Genomic DNA, 21314 nt, shown 5'->3' on the forward strand with positions numbered 1-21314 from the left:
TTTGACAACCAAGATAGTTTTATTTGAAGAATGCCACTGAGTACAAGACTTAGCAACCAAGTACATTAAATTTTCAATTAAGCAGCATCTACGATAATGCATTAAATCAGTTTTGCAATAAGAAATTCTGTCCTCATGTGTTGACTGAAAACTTATGCCTGCACTCCGGACATTCATAGAAAACAGTCTGCCCTTCATCAGCTGAACGTAGCTGCAAATTACATTTTGAAGAAGAATTGTCAAAAATAATGATGCAAACAAGACATTTCAAGTGACCCAATGAGCAAACAAATATGTAGAAGCTGGCTATTACCTGTCTGGTATAATATTCAAGCTGGGGATGGTGACATTGAGGACATGATTCATTTACCTGTAGTAATTGAAAAGAAATGGGCCAAGTTTGATGGCTTTGAATGCAAACCATAACAGTTTATTAAATTAACCAATACCAACCACTGCTCTTTGCACCATTTCTTCATCGATTGGAGCTGTTTCAAGAAGTACAAAAGGCTCAATCTTCAGCTCCCTTCTAATATCCTGAAAATGAAGCAAAAATACCAAAAAAATCATCAGAAATCTAAGAAAAAACAATCTCTAAAAATCATCAGAACTGATCTAAGAAAAAGCAATCTTTTTTGAACAAAAGTGTGAACAAAATCTTCATCCAGTCTATTTCTTGTATGTTATTTCCCATGAATAGCTTGCTACCTTACTTTTCCAGGCATAATCCTTGAATCAGATTGACCACCAAAGAAGGGCTCTAAAAAAAAGAAAAATCTTATGAAGGCCTGCGGGACTCTCAAGTACTGAACTCCCTATTTATATACAGCCACATGGATTAAAAAATCTCATGATCTGCTCCTTAATTAATTTTGCAAGTGAAAGGCCAGAGAATAAAGAATCAATGGTAAAGAACCAAGTTAGTAGAAACAAGACATTTGACATCAAAGTGAAACAACATAATATGACTATAAGGGTGTAAATTGAGGTAAGTCAACTGCATTCTCTTATTTTAGAATAAAAAATATCTGCCCCTTTGCTTCTCTGATGAGTTATCTCACAGAGGGGGTCCATAGTCCAATAGTATGAGCATTTCTCCTTATGTCACACACGCACACACACACTGCGAGAGAGAGAGAGAGAGAGAGAGAGAGAGGTGTACAATGGTCCAATTTGGAGAGGATGCCAAGGTCATGGTAAAGTCAAACTTTTTGTTTCAGATTTATTAAAATATGTACAGAAGTAAGAACAAGTCCTGTTGCACGACAATGTTGGTAGCAAATAATAATTTAACTATCAGCACCTTCTTCATACCCAAACTCCAGTACTGACTGAGAATGTTCATGCAGACTTTAATCTTAAACCATGCAATGTTGTACTGTCCCGACTCGCCTGACCTGGGGTATACCAAGCTATAGCAAAAGTGAACTAGCATGGATTCGCCCCTTGGTTCAAGAAACCAGAGAGAGAGAGAAAGAGAGAGGGAGTGGAGGAAGAGGGTGAGGGAGAGAGATGGGGGGCCGGAGTAGGGTTGGAAGAGGGGTTCCACCCTCAAGTCCCCTATTTCGAACGAAACAAGGGCCCGGGAAGGTCTTTTTTACTTTTGTTGTTTTTAAGTGAAGTTAGCAACCTTTGCCGACTTCACTTAAAAATGGCAAAAATAAAAAGTTTGGCACCAGATTCATCTGGAAAGCAATATTCGCATCTTGAAGAGACTACAATCACCAATCTTGTCACCAAAAAAAAAAAAGGATGGCCTAATACATGAGGTCCCCACCATTGTAGGATCTAAGGAGGGTTAAATGTATGCAGCTTAACCCCACATATAGAAAGGCTGTTCCATGTTCCAAACCCATGACCTCCATATCAAAATAGAGCAACCTTACTTTCGTGCCAAGGCTTACCAATCTTTTGGCAACAATCAGCAAATTACAAGCCAACAAACTGAATTAAGACATATAATATGACTTTGTAGATAAGGTAGATGGTTGTCATGGAACTAAGAGATTCAATCTTTGTTATAAAATTTCTATTAAAAGACCATATCTTCAATGGGCATTGTAGGTTTTTGCTAATTTTATTTTTCTCATACTCCTTAAATAAAATTATCAACTAAGATTACTCAAAATTCTCCAATATTCAGTTATTGAATGATTGTTCCATGCACCAATCAAGTATGCTAACTATTAGTCAATGGGTAATATCAACAGGAAGAGGTTATAATGGAAAATGAGGGATTTAATTATATGACTGCAATGCATACCTCTGCTGTGATAGTGTAATGTGTTTCTTTCCCTTCAATTTCTGGAAAAAAAAATAATCTTCAAATTAGAAGTGTCCACAGATAGTAAGATGAAAAAATGATTATCTTCACAATTTTTAATTTCATCCTGCCAAAGAATATTGGAAAGTAGTCGAGAAGCATAACAAAAAATATTGGGTAGCAGGAAGCTCAGTGATAGAAGAAACATAAAAACAGATTTTCCACAAAACAAATCGAAAAATGTAAACCAAAAAGCAGTTTACATGAAGGAAATAACTAGATGATGAAATTTGATATCAAAGAATATATTAGAGAAGTTGTAGGAGTTACACAAATTAAGGATAAAGTGATGGAAAAACAACTAAGATATAGTATGGACATGTGCAACAAAGATCTGAAAAAGCTCCAATAAGGAGAGATACCTTACTTTGTGTTGAAGATGGTAATAAAATGATGGTAAGACCTAACATAACATGGATGGAGATTGTAAGGAATGATATCGCGAAACGTGGAATAACATTAAAGAAGGCCATAAACAGGAATGATTGGCGAACGAGGATCCATACAGCTGATCTCCAACAGTAGGGAGAAAGGTTGATGATTATGATTACAATTATGATTATGCAACATGTTCTGAGATCCTCACTAAAAGTTGTAAACATGGCATGGTACTTGCTTCTCCCATAGAATGTTGACATATAGAAAAAAATATTGACTTTGAACCTTTGTGATGGGTCATCATCACAAGAAGAATGAATAAACTTCTCCAATGATATCATTATATATAGGAATGAACTACATTTCTTGAGACAAAAGGGTATCTACTCATCTCAAGTTCAAAATCAAATATAGGACATATAAATCAAAGATCTACACCATTAATCATAATCTATACCATTAAAAATATCTCAAAATTAAAAAATTGTGTTTTAATGGTCTCTATCCTATGAACATAAAAATATATCATTTTTATTATACCAGTATGTTAAAATACATGATAAACCATTTAAACTAAGAATTCACCTTGTTGATCATGATCTATACATGCTAAAACATATATAATTGAAAATCAATATATTTCAATACTTAAATCTTTAAAAAGAAATATGGTCTGCCATCATTTTAATCATATATTTGTACACCCACTTGATGCATAGGTTAGAGAGTGGTAAAAATCTATGATTTTTGGTTTATAGGCATTTTTAGTTGTACACATCACAATCAATGTGCGGATCCTTGACTTAGATGCCCATTATTGATTTTGGACATTAGACAATCACATACCTTCCTCTTGAGAAGAGCAAACTCTATCTCATGCACATATATATAGAACAGAAGCTCAAATTTCTAAGCACCTAAAAAGCGGGCAATCAATCATCATTCACATTTACTAGTGACTTGGGTGGCAAATGAAGCAGATCTAGCAACTCTTTTTACCATCCAAGATGGTTGTTATCATTTCAGAGTTATTATATGTAAAAACAAATTAGCACATCTCAACTAATTTTGGTCTGAGAATACAAAAAGAGCAGAACAGGAATAGTTATGCCACAAGTTTTAAATGATGGCTTTATACTAGGGATAGTTTATAATTATAATAGCCTCCCCTTGGAACAATTATGTCATTTGAACTTGCTTATGACTGTTTTAAAAGCAGTTTTGCAAGCATATGATTTATTCCAAAAACCTTACATAATGCTCATCATAGTTTTATACAAACCAAAGGCTACCAAAGAGGGAGAATAAAAGTTGACACTAACCCTATAAAAGGTCAATCCATAATCTAGAACATGGTAACAATGGTTACTAAAATTAGGTAAAGGAAGAAAACACAAATCAAAGCAACTGCAAAAAGTAAAAACTAGTTAATAAGAATTCTAACAATTTTGTCCTACTAATCTGCTAAGTGCATGGAGACACACTAACTCAAATGGGCACGTAGGGATCTGTGCCATGGTATATAAGAGAATACATGCTAAATATGGGTTTTGGTGATCGAAATTTAATGGGAGATTAAGGATGGGTTACGATCTAGTAAATGCATATGCATACTTTAAAAGAAGAGACAAGCATTTAGCTACTCTTAAGAGTGGATCAAATTTGTGACAAATAAATTGCATTTTCCCATGAAAAAGAGATAACATCACCATGCAAGGATTGTAAGGGGATAATAGAGGAAAGTTTGACCATAAAATATAGGCTGGTAGTTCAATAGCTATACTAAGTTTAAGAATAAAAAAATTCAAATTAATAAATGTTTGATGATAAGATGATATAGCCAAAAATTGAAACACTTGACATCTTTAGGAACAAATTGTTTCCAAAAAAAAAAGGAATTGTAAGTCAAGAAGCAGACCAAATAGAACACACTAGGTGGCTCTCATTGGTATTTTATTAAGACAGCAGCAAGAGAAGCTCTTGGGAGTCTAAGTGCAGTATATATATATATTCAAATAACAGGAAAAAAAATCATGATCAAATGATGAGTTAGAGGATGCAATAATGCCTTTTGATGCACATTGGTCTAGTGAGGGACAAGACACTACATTGTGGAAACAACGACCTCATCCAAGGCCAACAATACAATTTTTGATCACATAGGAGTAAAAAGACAGCTTCATCAAGGTGATAAACCTACTTGAAGATGAAGATGAAGATGAGAAGGTGTCACTCTGTAATTTATCAAATGAGTTCTCCAACTCATCAAGAACCATGTGAATTAAAATATAGACGACAAGCTATGGCCCCTTTTTGGAGTTATGGTTAATAAAATTAAAGACTACAATTTTGTCTCTAACACAAATTATCAATCTTAAATCAGTTTTTAAGCCTTTTTCTTATGAATAGTTTTTCAGCAAAACCTTGTTTTTGAAACCCACAACCAAGATCTACAATGGATGGCTGCAACTTTCAGGTTTCAGTTAAAAACAAGAATATATACAACAAATAGATGTATTAATTTTAGATTTCTTTCCCTGTTTTCCTACACGTATTAAGCCATAAATCTAAGCCTGAGTATCAAGAGTACTTGAGTTTAATTAATTTTTGAAAGCTTAGTCTTTCTTCTTGATTCAATCTATCCTTCTCTACAGCACATATCACCGTATTCCAAAGGTGTGCTTCCTGATATCACCTACATTAATGCAGGAGGAATTTTCAAAAGACATCTCTGCAAGAAACGCTGTGCGCTTTCTAACAAATACATCGTGAGCATGTCTACAGAAGATAAGTACGTCACTTGTTGCAGGTAAAATCAGGCACCCTTCCGTCAAAAAAGAAGCCAAAAAGACCATCAAACCGCAATTCCATCCATTTGCAGAAAATCACACTACAAGAACAAGACCTGTGGTTTCTACAAAACAATTTCAGAAGTCTAAACCCTAGAAAAGATCACGCCTACAATTCGACCATATAAAACGATTCCATGACACCGTTAAATTCAGAAGAAGGCACAGCCAGTTATGGGGAAAGAAGATGATGCCTCTAGCAAGAAACGATCGCCTGAAACCCTAATAATAGGAAGAGCAGGGACAGCACGTATAGGAGGAGGGCGGTGATACCTTCGGCCGCGCGCTTGAAGCCGCAAAGAGGGCACTTGGCGAAGTCGAGCGAGTCGAAGGAGAGAAGCGTCCCGCACACGCCGCAGAACAAGAAATCGCGGGCCTCGCAGAACGCCATCCCCTCCCCTCCCCTCCTCCCGACGATGCCTGCCTGGCGGAGCCCGGCAACCGAGGGAGAACTAAAAGGGTTCCGGTCCACCGCCCCGCAGGCAGAATCTACACGAACAAATCAGGTCCTCGACTCATTTGCCTTGCACGAATCTCAAAGCCACCCTACATGTCTCCATTTTTAATTGGGCCCGAACTGGATCAGGCCGAAAGGCAGCTAACTTAACGTCTTGGAAAGGTCTGACCCGCTGAACGAAACGAAGGCTTGATCTCCCAAGATTTAATTAGCCGAAGGTGCTTTTGAGCAGGCCAACGAAATCCATGGGCATGGGCCCAACCCAGCCAGAACATAACACACAGCCTTATAGTTTCGATTGCAAGAACTCGCAACTTTGATCTGCAAATATTTATTTAGCCAAAAAGTTATCAGAAATGATTGTGGATTCTTCCAGGAGAGGTGTCCATAACACTGCTCCTTCTATTAATTGCTGGACCATACAACCAAAGGGATCGTGCTGCATGAGAAACTGAGATAAGAAAGGGAAAACAACTTGCACATGCTTTACAAAGCACGAAGTATTCACCTGCATAACTCCCTTGATGGTACTGACTATTTCATTGGCATTAACACGTAATTTTCGATTCTCCGGCCATGGCTTGGCATTTCTTTGACAATAGGTTAAATGAGTGAAATTATCAGGACGATTTACATGTATGTCCCCTTGATGTTTTCTGCTAACAAAAACAAGAACAAAAAAAAAAACTTTGATATCGGACCACTCACAAAGGCCACAAACGTGCCTGCAACTTGTTAACCTTTGCTTTGACCGGTAAATGAGCTCAACTTTCTAAACCCGTCTTATTTTGTAGTTTTTTAGTATTAAAAGCAGTTCATGGTTTGCTCAATTAATCTATAAATGAATGCTGTCTACCAGACGATCAAACCATTCCTACCAGACAGCCCCGGGCTTCCAAACAAGTTGCATGAAGGGTGGACCAAAAATGGACAATTCTAGTGAAAAAAAAATACATGGATGGGTATATATGATCAAGCCGAACCTGGAAACATTTTGCTCACTACTTTTTCCCTTTCTTTGGCATCCATACCAGAGAACGAGTGATGTCATGGCCCATGCAAAATCTGAATCTCTGTGTTCATAAAATGCATAAAGATAAAACAAAACGAAACCTAATCACCTGAACTCCTAAAATGTAATGCTACCATGATTTTCCAAGTGATATTTTGCATACGACTGATATGGAAATGGCAGTTCATCAGAGTCTTTCAATGATGCAATAAGTTGCCTGCAAGAGAAACATACATGAAACAAAAACCAAAGATGGGATTTTGTACTAAATTTCGATGCATTAATGGCCCCTCGTTGCTCATGGGCAACTATGCCTAAATTGAATTTGGTAATAAGTTCAGGAGACAAATATCTCGTTCCAAGAGATTCAAGGAATTTTGATAAACACCCAAATCAAAGCAAGCTATATATACTGGATATGTTCGGCATTCAAATGACCGTTCCCATGGTCAGCAAAGAGTTACAGCTAAAGCGCGTTTCATCAGGATTGGATTCTGTCAGCACCTCGAACCGCCACAATCAAACATCTATAGGAAAAGACCATGGAAGAAAAACCTAATTTTAAGAAACAGAACGTAAGACCAAATAACTTAGATCAACAAGTAGGACTGCGATTTCAAATTGAATCATGCTATATTATAAGAAATAACAACTATAAACAAAAGATAAACACGTTCTAAAACTTAAAGTTGCATGTTGTCCCGATGTAAGCCAACAACAAATCATCAAAATGGTTTTTCTTGTAAGGAAAAAGCTGCTATCCCATGAAAATTGCATAAGAAAAAGGACTTGAGATTTCTCTGTTACTTGGCAGATCAGATAATAACAAAATAAAGGTATCTTCGATGATCAAAGGCTTAAAGCGAAGGTATTTGGCCTCGTTTGTGCAGATATCAAGAAATGAACGAATTGCTGCAGTCTTAGCATTATAGCATGTCTAGGTTTTAGCTAGTGCACCAATGTTATTAATCCCAAGGATGATATTACCACCATTCTAACTTGGGAAGCTTGAATTGGTTGGATTAAAAACAATTCTAATTAGAAAGATTTATTATAGAGCATATAATTCTATTTTCCATCTAAGTGTAACACAACAAAAAACACCCAAAGATGAAAAACATTCAATCATGTAAAAGAAAATTGGTAGAAAAAAAAAAGATCCTGAATTGCAATTTATAAATCTAACCCCATTATGTATGTTTCTACAAATAATAGATTAAAGATATAGAACTACCTTTTGGAAATAGTGTTAGTCAAGACCAGATTGTTCTATATTATATTTTTCCAGCTAACCATTATACATATTTTATTTCCTATCAAGTGCTCGAAGGTGTGCATGAAGCTAAACTACCATAGAAGAACTATGATAATCAGAAAAGGCAGGATTGTAAACACATTGCATGTAAAAAGAATGAAAAACAAATAAAATATGATGGACACGAAGAAAATAAAATACGACCATAATTACATGTATTTTGTTTAAAAACATTCTTCTCCACATCAGAACAATCTATCCATCATTAAAATGTCTAACAATAATGAGTCTTGCACGCATGATAAAAATCAAACAAATAAAAGTTATATCAAATAAAACTTACCGCAGCTTCACAAGTTCAGTAGTACAAATGTTGGAATGACAATATTTCTAGGTGTCGTAATGAGCATTAGAGCCACTCTGCTCATATATCAATTACCAATGGTGTCTAGGCGCATGCCACTGCTAAAATCACCTATGTTCTACCAAAATTGCTCGAGTAAAACTCTAAGACAATCAAAGAGAAAGAAATTGCCAATACAACATAGGCTGCAAAAGAAAGTTGAGATGCTTTGGCTCATTAACTTTCAAAAAGTCCAGAATGTCAAGATACCAAAGACATCCACTGAATAAAAATACCAAAGACATCCAATGAATACAAATGAAAGTTGAGATGTTTTACTCATTAAATTTAAAAAAGTCCAGAATGTCAATATAGTGATCACTTTGAGAATAAACATACTAAAGACATTCCATTGAGAATTCTTTACTTACGTTATCATATGCTTGACTAGTACAGTATGCAAGGCATGGATTTGGCGCAAAGTACTCCAAGGAATGATTCTTAGAACTGATTTCAGTAATATTCAAGTTTCCTTGCATTCTGTGCCTCAAATTTCCTTTCTTCTTTTATAATCCTTCTCTATTGCTTCTCAGCCCCGACCATCTTTATCTAAAGCCCCAAAACCAGCTCTAAGAAACCTCTGTATCAACTACCAACCTCTGTATCAACTACCACACATTTGATGGTTTAACAAATTATATCCATGATACAATGTGTTATCCCTAAATATCCTTCACAAATCATACAAGGTTATGTCGAAGTCAACTATTTACCACCAGAGGAAGTGGTTTTCAGTTAGCCTAAAATATTGCAGACAGTATTTTATGATCCATCAACAAAAGCATGTGCACCCAGTTTTCACTATGTTCCTGTGCAACTAACAATTACATAACAAATAATAAAATATGTGAAAGCAAGAAACCATTTAAAGTTGATTTATATGCTTACAATGATTCAAAGTATATGTGCAATAAGGAACATAAACATATTGCTTGGATTGGGATCCACAATCCATATAAAACATTAACTTCTCATCAAAATTTTCCCCTTTATCTCTTCTATACATTCAAATAATTTGGATGTAGGACGGACCTGAGAAGACAACCTACGTGTAAATTAATAGAGAAGTATGGTGCGCATCAATTAAATAATGCAATAATGAAAATAAACCATCTACTGCACTATCGTAACAACAAAAAACACATGCAGACCCAACTAAAAGGTGCCTAAAAGTAAGGAACAAACCTCCTATAATGCAAGGGCAATAGTTCAATACGATGGAAGAATTTAAGAATGAGCTGAAATTAGAAGCACTTAAAAGTTTGATGTCAGAAATTACCACAGCAAAATGCAAATTGACCTTCCCGATAATTCACTCAAATGCGAAGAAGCCAGTTGGTGGGTACTGTAATCACATCTTGCTGTCCTTTGAGCTGATTGAAGATTCTCTTCAGGAGTTTTGACAGATAAGACGCACTGCAGATTTGACTGAGAGAAGGCTGTTCAGGTCCAGGTCCATGAAAGGAAAGGTCAAAGATTCAAGTTACCAGGTCCAGCTGAGGATGTAGAATGTTAGTACAAGTGGCTGTCTTTTAAAGCCTATAAACTGATGAAGAAAAAGAAAGTCCGGTGGTATAAAGATGGGCAGCTGGTAAAAAGAAGGGCTGGTAAGAGCTGTTTTAGCAGAAAGTTCAGTGCTTTGGCTTGAAGATAAGGAAAAAAAGCGGTTCTGCACCAGGAAGGCAGCAAGATGGCGCAGGGGGTTGTTGTTCTGGCTTCTCTACAAAGCCGTGGCATGGACTGATTCTGGAGGCAGTTCAAGTCAGGTATATAGCAGAAAATAAAGTAACAATGGAAGAAAAGCCAACATAATAATGTCGAATCTTATTACCTGCAGGATTGCAGCTAAAATTGTAACCATATTCTACTAATCAATCCAAAAGGTGGGCAACAATGATATAACAACTGCACTGTTAACTGCATGTACGTCTTCACATGACAATTAGACATAATTGAACAAAAGATTCTACATACCCTTCTGCAGTAAGCAAACAATGGAAATTTGAGATATTAAATTTCCAGTTAAGTTAAAAAAACTACTAATGACATTAATTAAAATAAAACCATATTAATTGCATCATAATTTTTAAAGATGATGTATCCAATAAGTTTATTGGAAACATAAATATAAAGAATACAAGGAATGAGTGCAAAATCTACTAAAATAATTTTTTACATGCATATAAGGAATCTACAAGACGTGACTATCTATTGTATCTTCTAGCAAAGCTAAACAAGGAAGCCACAGCAATATCCAGAGGAGAGAGATAATCATAACTAATCAAGCATTAAAGCCCCTGGACATTATCACATTACAAAGTATCTCAAAGACAGAAAATTAATTCGCTTCAAAAATAGCAACTACCACAAACAGGTCGAACACCATTATCAGTATGCCCACAAAAACTATTTTAGCACAAGCTCTATGCACTGTGCTTACCATAAGCAATCTCACTTAACTATCCCATTACATGCTTAAATATATAAACAGATTCTACTCAGATGCAAAGTCAAATACCACAGATCTCAACTAATTCATCCATCTACCAGATATGACAAGCATACGATTTTCAGCAGAATCCAACTAATTCATCTATCTGATATTTGAGTAACATATGCAGCCTGCTTCCATCTATAACTACCGTGGCTCCAACTTCATTCAAATTCACCAAAGTGAAATTCTGAGTAACTAAACCAATTTCAGCCAATACCCACGGCTTACAAAAGTAAAATATAGCACATAAGAATGTAGGCAAAACATTTTTTTTCTCAGAAACATCATGCCTCACACTCATCATTTTAAATTAGCATCTTTAACTCCAACATAGACGGAATTCATCAGTATAGTAGCTACAACTGGAGCAAGTAATCTTCTTAATTAAGAAAAAAGGAAAACAGATAGGAAACGGACTCCTTGCAAGGAAAGTAAAGGTCAGAACATTAATTACCAATTTTCAATCAGAACATCATCTTTGTTTAACATACATGCAAATCACAAACCCAACCATCTCTCCGACGACTCTTCAAGCACAAACACTCACATGTCTGCCGCCGATTTCCTTTTTTCTCCCAAGTAAAACACCAAAAGTTCCCCACGTGGTACCATTTCCCCTTTGATCACCCTCCCAGAAAGCCTCATACAAACCCGACTTCGGCAAACTGAGGCCTTACCTTGGGCGGCCGGCCGCGGGGCCTCTTGGGGCCGGCGGCGGCCGGGGCGCCTACGGGATTCTTGGGAGGGCGGCCGCGGGGGCGGGCGACCTTGACGGGGGCGGAAGGATCGACGGGCTTCGGGGGACGGCCACGGGGGCGGCGGGGGCCGGCGGGGGAGAGTGGGAGCTTTGGCTTGGGGGGACGGCCACGGCCGCGCTTGGGGGGTGGCGGGGCGTCGGGGCCGGCACGGAGGTAGCAGTTGTTAACGAAGACGAGCTCGCCGGCCTCCGTCATGCGGGCAAGGTGCGCCGCCAGCAGCGACGCGTGCGACGGCAGCAGCTGCTCCCCATGCGCCGCCTCGATGTGCTTCGATATCGCCGACTTACTCGACCCGCTCTTCTCGTCCAGCGCCAAGATCGCCGTCAAAATCATCTGAAACATTGAAAAAAAGAAAAAAAGATGGATGAAATCTATAAACCAAGAAGGAGAGGCGAATTAGGGTTTCGCATTTTTTATGAGGTTTCGGGCTGACCTCGGGGTAGGGGGGGAGGGAAGGGGGCTTGGGATCTTCGTCAGTGGCCATGAGAGAGAGAGAGGAGAGAGAGAGGGAGGGAGGGAGCCGGTGAGGTGGGTTTGGGTTGGGATGCGGGGATGCGAGGAAGCGAGAAATGGTCGAAGGGGTTAATCAAGGGTTAAGTGGAGAGGTTAAGGTGCGTTTTGGGAAAGGTCGCGGCTACCGCGGCCGGCCTCGCCGGCTACCACGGCCGCCGACAGGATCCAGCGGCTATTTGCGAGTCAACGCTTGGCTGGATTTGAAATTGGACGGACGGCAGTGTAAGATTGACCCGATCCGGATCACAGTTGAGGTCCAAGATTTTGGACTGGAAAGATTTTCTGGACGGATTCAAGTCCATGGTCAGGTCAAGTTCAGATCCGATTGGAAGTCTCATGTAGTACGTAGTGTGGCGTCCATCTATGGAAATTTAGAGATGCAAATCAATCCCGTAATAGCTGCGATCTGGATTTGGACCCAGACGTCCACAGCAGACGTACAATGTGGGCATTTGTCAGGTTTAAACACCAGGTGCTAAGTTGATGGTAGATTCTTGGTAGATAGAATCTGGAAGAGTGGATTTCGGTCTCTCCAGTTTAAGAACAGTCTGTTTGAATGAGCCACATTCCAAACCAAAATGTATATCTCAAATTGATCCGTCCAATGCATGATATAATGAATAGAGGAATACAAACAGAAAGGGGTGTGCACAAAAAGAAAGCTCTCAGTTATCACATGACGAGTTTGGTATTAAAAAACCAAAATACAGGAGGGTTGAAGAGGGTTTTATCTACAACAGACCTTCCACTTATATTGCTTACCATTGTCTTGACTATAACTAGGCGTTGCTTTTCCTGCTGCATTTGGAATGCTATTAAAGTTCAGCTGAAGTAGAGTGGACAGCCTTCTAATCTTCATGACCTTTGGATGAGTTGGAGGAAAATAAGCATGCAAAAGTCTTCGAGGAGAGCAGGCGATCAGCTACTGACGGCAATCTGCTGAGAAGTATAGAGAGAACGCGATGCTAGAATATTCCTGAAAAAATATCCGTCCGTTTATTTTGTTCTTCCAAAAGCTCTCCATAATTTCGCGTGCTGGCAACATCTATATACTCATCGAGTGTCATGACGAGCCATGAGAGTCTCTAGACAAACCTACAAACTTTGATTGCTGCGTCGAATTCGCACTGACAAACAGTGATTTGAACTGATCGATTCTGATCGTGAGCACGTTTTGAATGTTTTTGGTTCTTGTGATTGTTGTGGCTACGCGGAGCATCCTGGTTCTCTGCTAATCTTCTCTGTTTTTCTTGGACAAACTTTGTACATAAGCTTCTTTATAAATAGGCCAGATGGCTATTTGCTTCCTTCAAATCAAAAAGAAAAACAAAAAAAAAGGGAAAGAGTCGAGTATGAGAGTCCTCTGCCTTAGATATGCTTGGATGATTGGATAATCACCAAGTGTTATTATTTTCAGCTACAAAAGTTGCGTGATGCTTAAGAAGAGTGGAATCTAACAGCACCGAAATTCTTTTTTTTTTTTTTTTTTTTTTTTTTTTTTTTTTGAGATTTCAGAGGGATCGCTACCTTACTGACATACAGATTAAAGTTTTTTAGCCATCTGTCCATGGTATCCATGATTCCTTTTGCATTTCCCAGTGAGCTATCCCTCCATTATTAAATATTGCAACAGGGAATGTTACAATATGGAGAAATCTTGTCGGCTTATCTCTCTCTCTCTCTATATATATATATATAAACATTGTGATGAAAATAATCACAAGCATTTCCTGATTTGCCTCTTAGATTTCTCCCAATTTTGTGTATTTAGCTATCTGCTCCTAGAAATCTAGAAAAGCGTTCATAAATGTGTGCCTCGATTCCCTTTTATGCTCGTTCATTCATTACAAACAAGCCCCAAGTATTCACTTAATACAAACATCAACTTTAGAAAGGAGTGTAGTTGTCAAATTTACTCCGAGACACTCGACTAATGGGTCACAGACATCCACTGAATCCACCCTTCCATGGATAAATCAACTGCATTGCAAGCGCCATCACTACCCCAAAAATATCAAAAATCGCAAACGGCATCCTCCTACTCAAAGGTTTTCTTTTAAAAAGAAAAATTTGCTTTCACTTCATAATTCTTCATCTCCAAATGCTAGGAGCTTGGTTTATTCTAAGTGGCGTGCAGGCCAATTTCCGAGGACCAAATGATTGAACATTTGAATTTCATGATCCTGTATCGCGGTGACAGTAGATTGACAGGGTCCATGAGCACCCAATTTTTTGTGACAAACTCACCGGCTACCAATTTTCACACCAAAACTCGCCCGCCACCAATTTTCGCACCAAAACAATTGGTACAACTAGGTGACTGATAGGACAGTAACAAATTGGATACGGCTCAAATTGACTCATATTCATATTCATTTCATAAATAAAAATTTTATATTTATATCCATTTCAGGTTGAACCAGATTAAATCAAACAGAGATGCAGATCAAATCGGATCGGATGGATGAAAAAAATTGAGTCCAATCAAATAGAATCGAATATATATAAATAATATAAAATTATTATAATTTTAAAAGTTGGATATCTATTAAGATTGTATCAGATCGAATTTGGAATATGATATATTATTATCCGTATTCGATCTAAATCTGTTCCGAATATTTTTTTCTAAAATATATATCTATTCAGACTTTTAATTAGATTGGATAAAATCTATCTTATTTGGATTGAATTAGATCAGATATCCAATAAATCAGTTAAAATTATCATCACTGATGATCGGCTCATAAAACATTAGAAAATAAAATTCATTCATTCCCATCTTAGAGAGAATATACTAAAGAAAATGCTTTCTCTTTTGTATTCATTAGGAGATAATGGAAACGAAGTAAAATGATTCCAGGAGCCTGTTAACTACAAAACAGTCGAGAAATGTATTCATTCAAGAAATAATTAAGTCTTTCTCATCAATAGCACGTCAGCCCGAAGAAGGTACGTTAGTTGTACCAAACTCGTCAGAAAAACAACTCTATTGAATTGGCACATCATCGTTGCGAACGACTGAGGTCAACACCTGGAAACAAGTGAGGACCTGATTTTAAGAACCCTGGAAATTATACATCGCAGAAAGAACCCTGGAAATTATCTGAACGGTGGAAGGAGTTGTCCGACCAGCATCCGATTCATGCCGTATCTTCGCAAACGCTTCGAACCTCTCGTCTCCAAAATACTCAGATGGCTGCCCATGAAAGATCAAAATATAGTATCGCAAATGAATGAACAAAGAAATTTAAAAAAAAAATTAAAAAAAATTAAATATAGAATAAATTATATTATCATCATGAATAGTATTCTGATAATATGCAAATCTTTGAATGTCATGACACGCAATGAATACCGTAGTACTGATAATCCGTGAGGTAGCAGAACAGCGCACAAACAGATGGGTCGATTTCTAAAAAGACAGGAAGTTAGGTATATGTCATAATTATTCAAATCTTCTTTGACAATCATAGCAAGCAGATGAAATATATTAAGTCTAGTCACCAATAATTGCTATTACCGGCTCAGTTGACTGGCATCCTTGCTGGTATTTGCCCTTGGAGGGAGTTCAGGGTTCAAATCCTCGATTTGTTTGAAAAAAATATATGAAGCGTAGTTGTATGATAGCATGATTTTTGATATTTGAGCCATATATTTTCTTCGGTGTACATCTTTATTGTACGCTAAATGAATAGTTAAAAAAATATTATTTTAATTTTTAATTATATATAAATATTTAAAATTTATTCATTATATAGTTGATATAAAATTAAACATATATCTATTTGAATTCTCATGTATATCTATTATTTAATTTTTTATATCAAATCCAATCATACTTATCACCATCAAACTATAGTCAGCCCCAAGGAGCATATATTACAACATCTCTTGATTCACATATTCTATGAGCCGGATCCATTTTAATATCATGTGTAATAATTTAAAATTTCATCTAAAAAAATTAATTAAAAAAATATTATCTAGATTTCTAATCCAATAGAATTATTCAAGATCTATCTAATGTATTGCCGATACATGTTTAAATATATGGCTGATGGGTCCACAATATCAATTTGCTCCGCAATGTTTTACTGCCTCTTTTTTTTTGTCCAGCATGAATTATTGCTACCAATATAATAATGTATCATATTTTTACAGACTACACATGGCTTAACAAATTATGTTGATGGCAAAGACTTTGTGAAATTAGCTTGTTGCTTTTTCAAAGGGAAGCTGACCATGATATTCCAGAAGTCTCTTATTGAGCCTGATTGGCATATGATGCCTCCTATCTTTTTATTTCTTTAAGATGACATGAGTAGACAAACAGCATAAATTTGAAGACCTGTCCAAAGACTACCTGTCTCACAATTAAATTTTCAAGTTTTGTTTTGTATTGTCATCTCCTTGGAAAGTTCAAGAAATCCACCATAGCAAGGCTTACTTAAGCAGACACAAGGAGATCAAACATGTTGCTTATGAGCTGCCAAAGCGCCCCGATTACCCACGGAGATTGTTTACTGTGAGGTCAAGAGACAAAGCGCGAAAAGAAAATTCTACTCACCAGCCTTCAATTGGCTTTACCATCATATTTTTATCCAATATCTGGGTAAACAGCTATCATTTCTTGAGTAAACTACAAAAATCTCTTTAAGAGTAGGGTGAATTACATTTATATCCAATAATTTAAAAGACTTGCACTTATTTCTTGAGGTTTATTTTTATCCAATATTTTAATTAACTTATAAACTAACAGAACACCAGTCAAAACATTGTCCTTAAATGGGACCCAAATACCACCATCATAAAAAATTTTAAAAGTGATGAAAATGACCTTAAATGGCATAACAGTCATCTAAAGATGTAAGAAAATATATGCATCCGCCTCTCTATCTAAAAGCAATTTTGACTTTTTATATGAGATAAATGATTTTACTAACGCCATCAACTTATTTAGATGTAAGTATAGGTTTGACAAACTATTGGACGCAAATGTAGTAAATATAAACTTAGGTACTATATGGTAGGAGATGATAGTTTACATCACCCCAGTGATGTGAATTAGACGATGTGATCATTTTGTTTGGTATTATAAAATTCTATCCAATGATGAAAGATCCAATGATAAATTCGGCCATACATATCCAAGATGATAGTATATCATTGGGATTGATGATATGTTGAAGTTGTTTTAGGACAAAAATATACTTAATCGGTAAATTGGAAAAAAAATCATCCTCGTCTCTTTTTATAGACATACCTATCTACTAGATACCTATTGTATTTTTATTGGTAGGTTTAGTTAAATGGCATGTATACATTTTATTTATTTATTGGATACTTATTTTATTTTCATAGACAAGTATGGTTAATTGACATGAATAGATTATACTAAATCTCTTTATGCTTTTCTTTTCCTCATTTTGTTGTGACGGGCTAAATCATTTCTATCAGACAACTCTGATATTCATGATCAAAATTAGCTAAGTCTAATTAAGACCAATTATATATAATATTATTGTAATATCATTTTAATAGCCTAATCAAAATAGATATATATAATAGTAATAATAATAGTAATAATAATAGTTATTATTATTACTACTACTGCTACATATTTTTGTGAGGAGTTCTAAATGAAGTAATCAAGTTCTAGAGTAATTATTATACACTAATAGGTAAGACTATTTACGGTATTTTATATATTATCACTATTACTATTTAGTAATATATCTAATACAGTAAAATTTTATTTTCAATAATATATCAAATGCAATGATTACGTATCATCTCAGTTTTTGTACATCATCCCAGTGTTTACATCATCCTGATGATCACATCATCCCAACGATTGATGTTACTTTTGATATACCAAACAGCGCTTTAAGGAAGGTTTTTGGTTATTTATTCTATTTTCTTTGTTAGCAGTTAACACATATAATTGGACAAAGATGAATTTAATATTATAATTGGATACATGATGGGGAAAAGAACCATGGTAAGAGCAATTGATTACTACTTAGATAGTTGAAGTGCCAACAAGTTTCTACCTTCCTAAACCCAAGGTTGACTTTCTGTATGAACTTAAGTGACACGATTTTATTCCAACAACATGAAATTTGTCACTTCTATTTATTATATCAAGGCATTCTTTAAAGCTCTCTACTGGCAGGCAAGTTCAAAATCCAAGCAGAAGTAAATCCAAAATGGGATTTGGATGTTTTCTTTATTGAGCAGCTCGGTTAAAACCTGAAAATAGCTTTCCTTTAATATAGGTTGCAAAAAATGAAAAATATAAAGCACCGACAGTATCAGGTTAACCTATGGACCTAGTGGCTCATGATATCATCAATCTGCCATCACCCATCCGTTTGATGACAGAATTAAAACTTTGTAGGCTCATGATAACAAAAAAAATTACCTTTTGTTAGACGTCTAACATTGTGTTGCCCATAGGAAGCCCGGATAAGAAGGATTAAGGATCTATGTCAGGTTGACACCTAGGCATATAAACAAGTCAAATTATAAAAGTTAATTCAAATATTCAGTAATGTTAGCACTGTGCCTGTATTTGGCTATATCTAAACAGTAACATGGAGAAAGTATTTAGAACATTGCACTAACGAAATGAAGTCACATTCAGGTCTTAAACTTCTGCTAAAAGGCAAAAACGTGAATACCAGCAATTCACTACCAACAAAACCGCAACATTCACACATTTTGAGTTGTTTTGGGATTACGAACTCCAAATTACATGCCTGAAGCTGAGAGCTGTGAGAAATAAGAAATTGTGACGCTTTTTATTTTTTGGATATATATTGTGGGAATGCTGCCATCAGGTTTTCTGGATAAGAAATTGTGAGCCTTTATCTTTCAAGTTTTTCAATTGTTTTAGTTAATCTCATCTGACATGAAACCAGAGATACATCACCTATTCAAATTGTATCACATACTGTCTTCCATTCTATGATGAAAAAAACAGATTTAGCAGAGCAAACCTGTGCTTCAAGTTTATTAGGAATAGTTTCAAATGCCAGCACATAAGAGTCAGAATCTACCAACACCTGCAATTGCCTCCAATGAAAATCTTTTAAGGCCTGCTTGGATAGTTGGTCCCAAAATCCTATGAGATTTATAGCCCAAGCATAAAAATAATGGACTATAAAGAGATCAGGTCATTTGTTCGCAAGTATCCATAACTACATTTTAAATGGATTGGTCCAAATCCCATAGGGGAAAAAAAATGACCTCAGCAGGTCTTTTTTTTCTCTCTATGGGATCTAGGCCAACTTATTCAAAAATAATCCTAGATACTTATAAAGAATAATTCTTTGTACACTGCATGCACCTCCAATAATATTGGGGCATGTAGTGCATTCAGATGTGACGGACATTTAATGATGTCCAGTTTTTTTCTTTCTCTAATTTTTTAGTGATGAAAATATCATTTATGACTTTCTGATATCTTGTATGACTTTTTATGAATGATTTTCTATCAATATATATGACTTCCTATAAAAATATATTATTTAAGAGGTCATATGACTTTTCGTGAATATATATGACTTTTTGTGACTTCCTGTAAACATATATATATTCACAGGAAGTCATATATGATTTCTGTAAATATATATGACTTCCTATGAATATATATGATTTCTTAATAATATATATGACTTTCTGTGAATATATATAACTTTCTGTGAACATATATGATTTTCTATATAATACAGCAAACACAAAAATAGGGCACACACAGATTCGTACAATCACACAGAATAGAGAAGAGAAAAAAATAAACACAAGATTTACGTGGTTCGGCTGAAAAGCCTACGTCTACGGGCAAGACATGAGAGAAAAATTTTACTATGATGAGAAGAGAGATACAATCACTCAGAACTTTTCAAACCCTAGCTATAATTTGATTTTCCAAACCTCTCTCACAAAACTGTCGAGATTGGCAGAAAGTACAATATATAGGCCCATGCCCTCCGCTACCACCACAGACCTCCCAAAAAATTTCATTCAGATCGCAACACAGACTTTTCGGATCGGATCATAGTTCGAGCTCATAAAAAATATCCAAAATTCAAACCACATTAACACTGTAAATATATATGACTTCCTGTGAACATATATGATTTTCTGTAAACATATATGACTTCTTGTGAATATATATAATTTTCTGTGAATATATATGACTTTCTGTGAATATATATATATATATATATATATATATACAGAGAAAATCATATATATTCACAGAAAGTCCTATAGAAATCATATATGTTCACAGGAAGTCATATATGTTCACAGAAAGTCATATATACTCACAAGAGGTCATATATATTCACAGACAGTCATATATATTCACAAGAAGTTATATTTGTTCACAGGAAGTCACAAAAAATCATATATATTCACAGGAAGTCATATGACTTTCTGAACAAGTCATACAAGGTATCCGAAAGTCATTAAAGACATTTTCGTCACTGAAAAATTGAAAAAAAAAAAAGTTGAGCAGTATTAAATGTCCATCCTATTAGAATGCACTATATACCCCAATGTTATTAAGTGGTGCAATAGTATTGCACCATATGTGGTGCATAAAGAATTACTCTACTCATAAATATGAGATCTGACTTACTTATCATCCAATATTTTTTATGATTAGGCCACAATCTTATAAGATTTTGGGTCCAACCATCCAAACAGACCCTTAGTGTCTCCAAGTTCATATTCATTCCACAAAGTACATTGGTTGAATGGCCCTTATGCACACTAAACAAAGAAATATAGTTCAGATCACACCTTTTTCTCCCTTTTTGATTTATGGGAGAATTGATACGCCCAAGTTTTATTAGAA

At 35.9% G+C, this 21314-nt stretch overlaps 3 protein-coding genes across 3 annotated transcripts; all 3 read right to left on the bottom strand.

Annotated features, from left to right (window-relative positions):
- On the bottom strand, positions 1-6095 carry LOC105041081 (DNA-directed RNA polymerase I subunit RPA12). The gene is made up of 5 exons (XM_010917877.4): positions 5824-6095; positions 2264-2304; positions 454-537; positions 314-370; positions 1-211 (listed from the first exon to the last, which is right to left on the bottom strand). The coding sequence occupies exons 1-5, from the start codon at positions 5939-5941 to the stop codon at positions 134-136; spliced, it is 378 nt and encodes a 125-aa protein (XP_010916179.1). The 5' UTR covers positions 5942-6095; the 3' UTR covers positions 1-133.
- A 239-nt stretch (positions 6096-6334) lies between these two features.
- Positions 6335-10120, bottom strand: LOC140856576 (uncharacterized). The gene is made up of 4 exons (XM_073254304.1): positions 9957-10120; positions 7183-7236; positions 6991-7080; positions 6335-6663 (listed from the first exon to the last, which is right to left on the bottom strand). Exons 3-4 carry the CDS (start codon positions 7056-7058, stop codon positions 6339-6341), a joined length of 393 nt encoding a protein of 130 aa, XP_073110405.1. The 5' UTR covers positions 7059-7080; positions 7183-7236; positions 9957-10120; the 3' UTR covers positions 6335-6338.
- Positions 10121-11574: 1454 nt separating this feature from the next.
- LOC105041080 (HMG-Y-related protein A) lies at positions 11575-12611 on the bottom strand. The gene is made up of 2 exons (XM_010917876.4): positions 12363-12611; positions 11575-12262 (listed from the first exon to the last, which is right to left on the bottom strand). Exons 1-2 carry the CDS (start codon positions 12411-12413, stop codon positions 11813-11815), a joined length of 501 nt encoding a protein of 166 aa, XP_010916178.1. The 5' UTR covers positions 12414-12611; the 3' UTR covers positions 11575-11812.
- Positions 12612-21314: the final 8703 nt, after the last annotated feature.

This window comes from Elaeis guineensis, chromosome 3 (genome assembly GCF_000442705.2).
Source record: "Elaeis guineensis isolate ETL-2024a chromosome 3, EG11, whole genome shotgun sequence".
Taxonomy (NCBI): Eukaryota; Viridiplantae; Streptophyta; class Magnoliopsida; order Arecales; family Arecaceae; genus Elaeis; species Elaeis guineensis.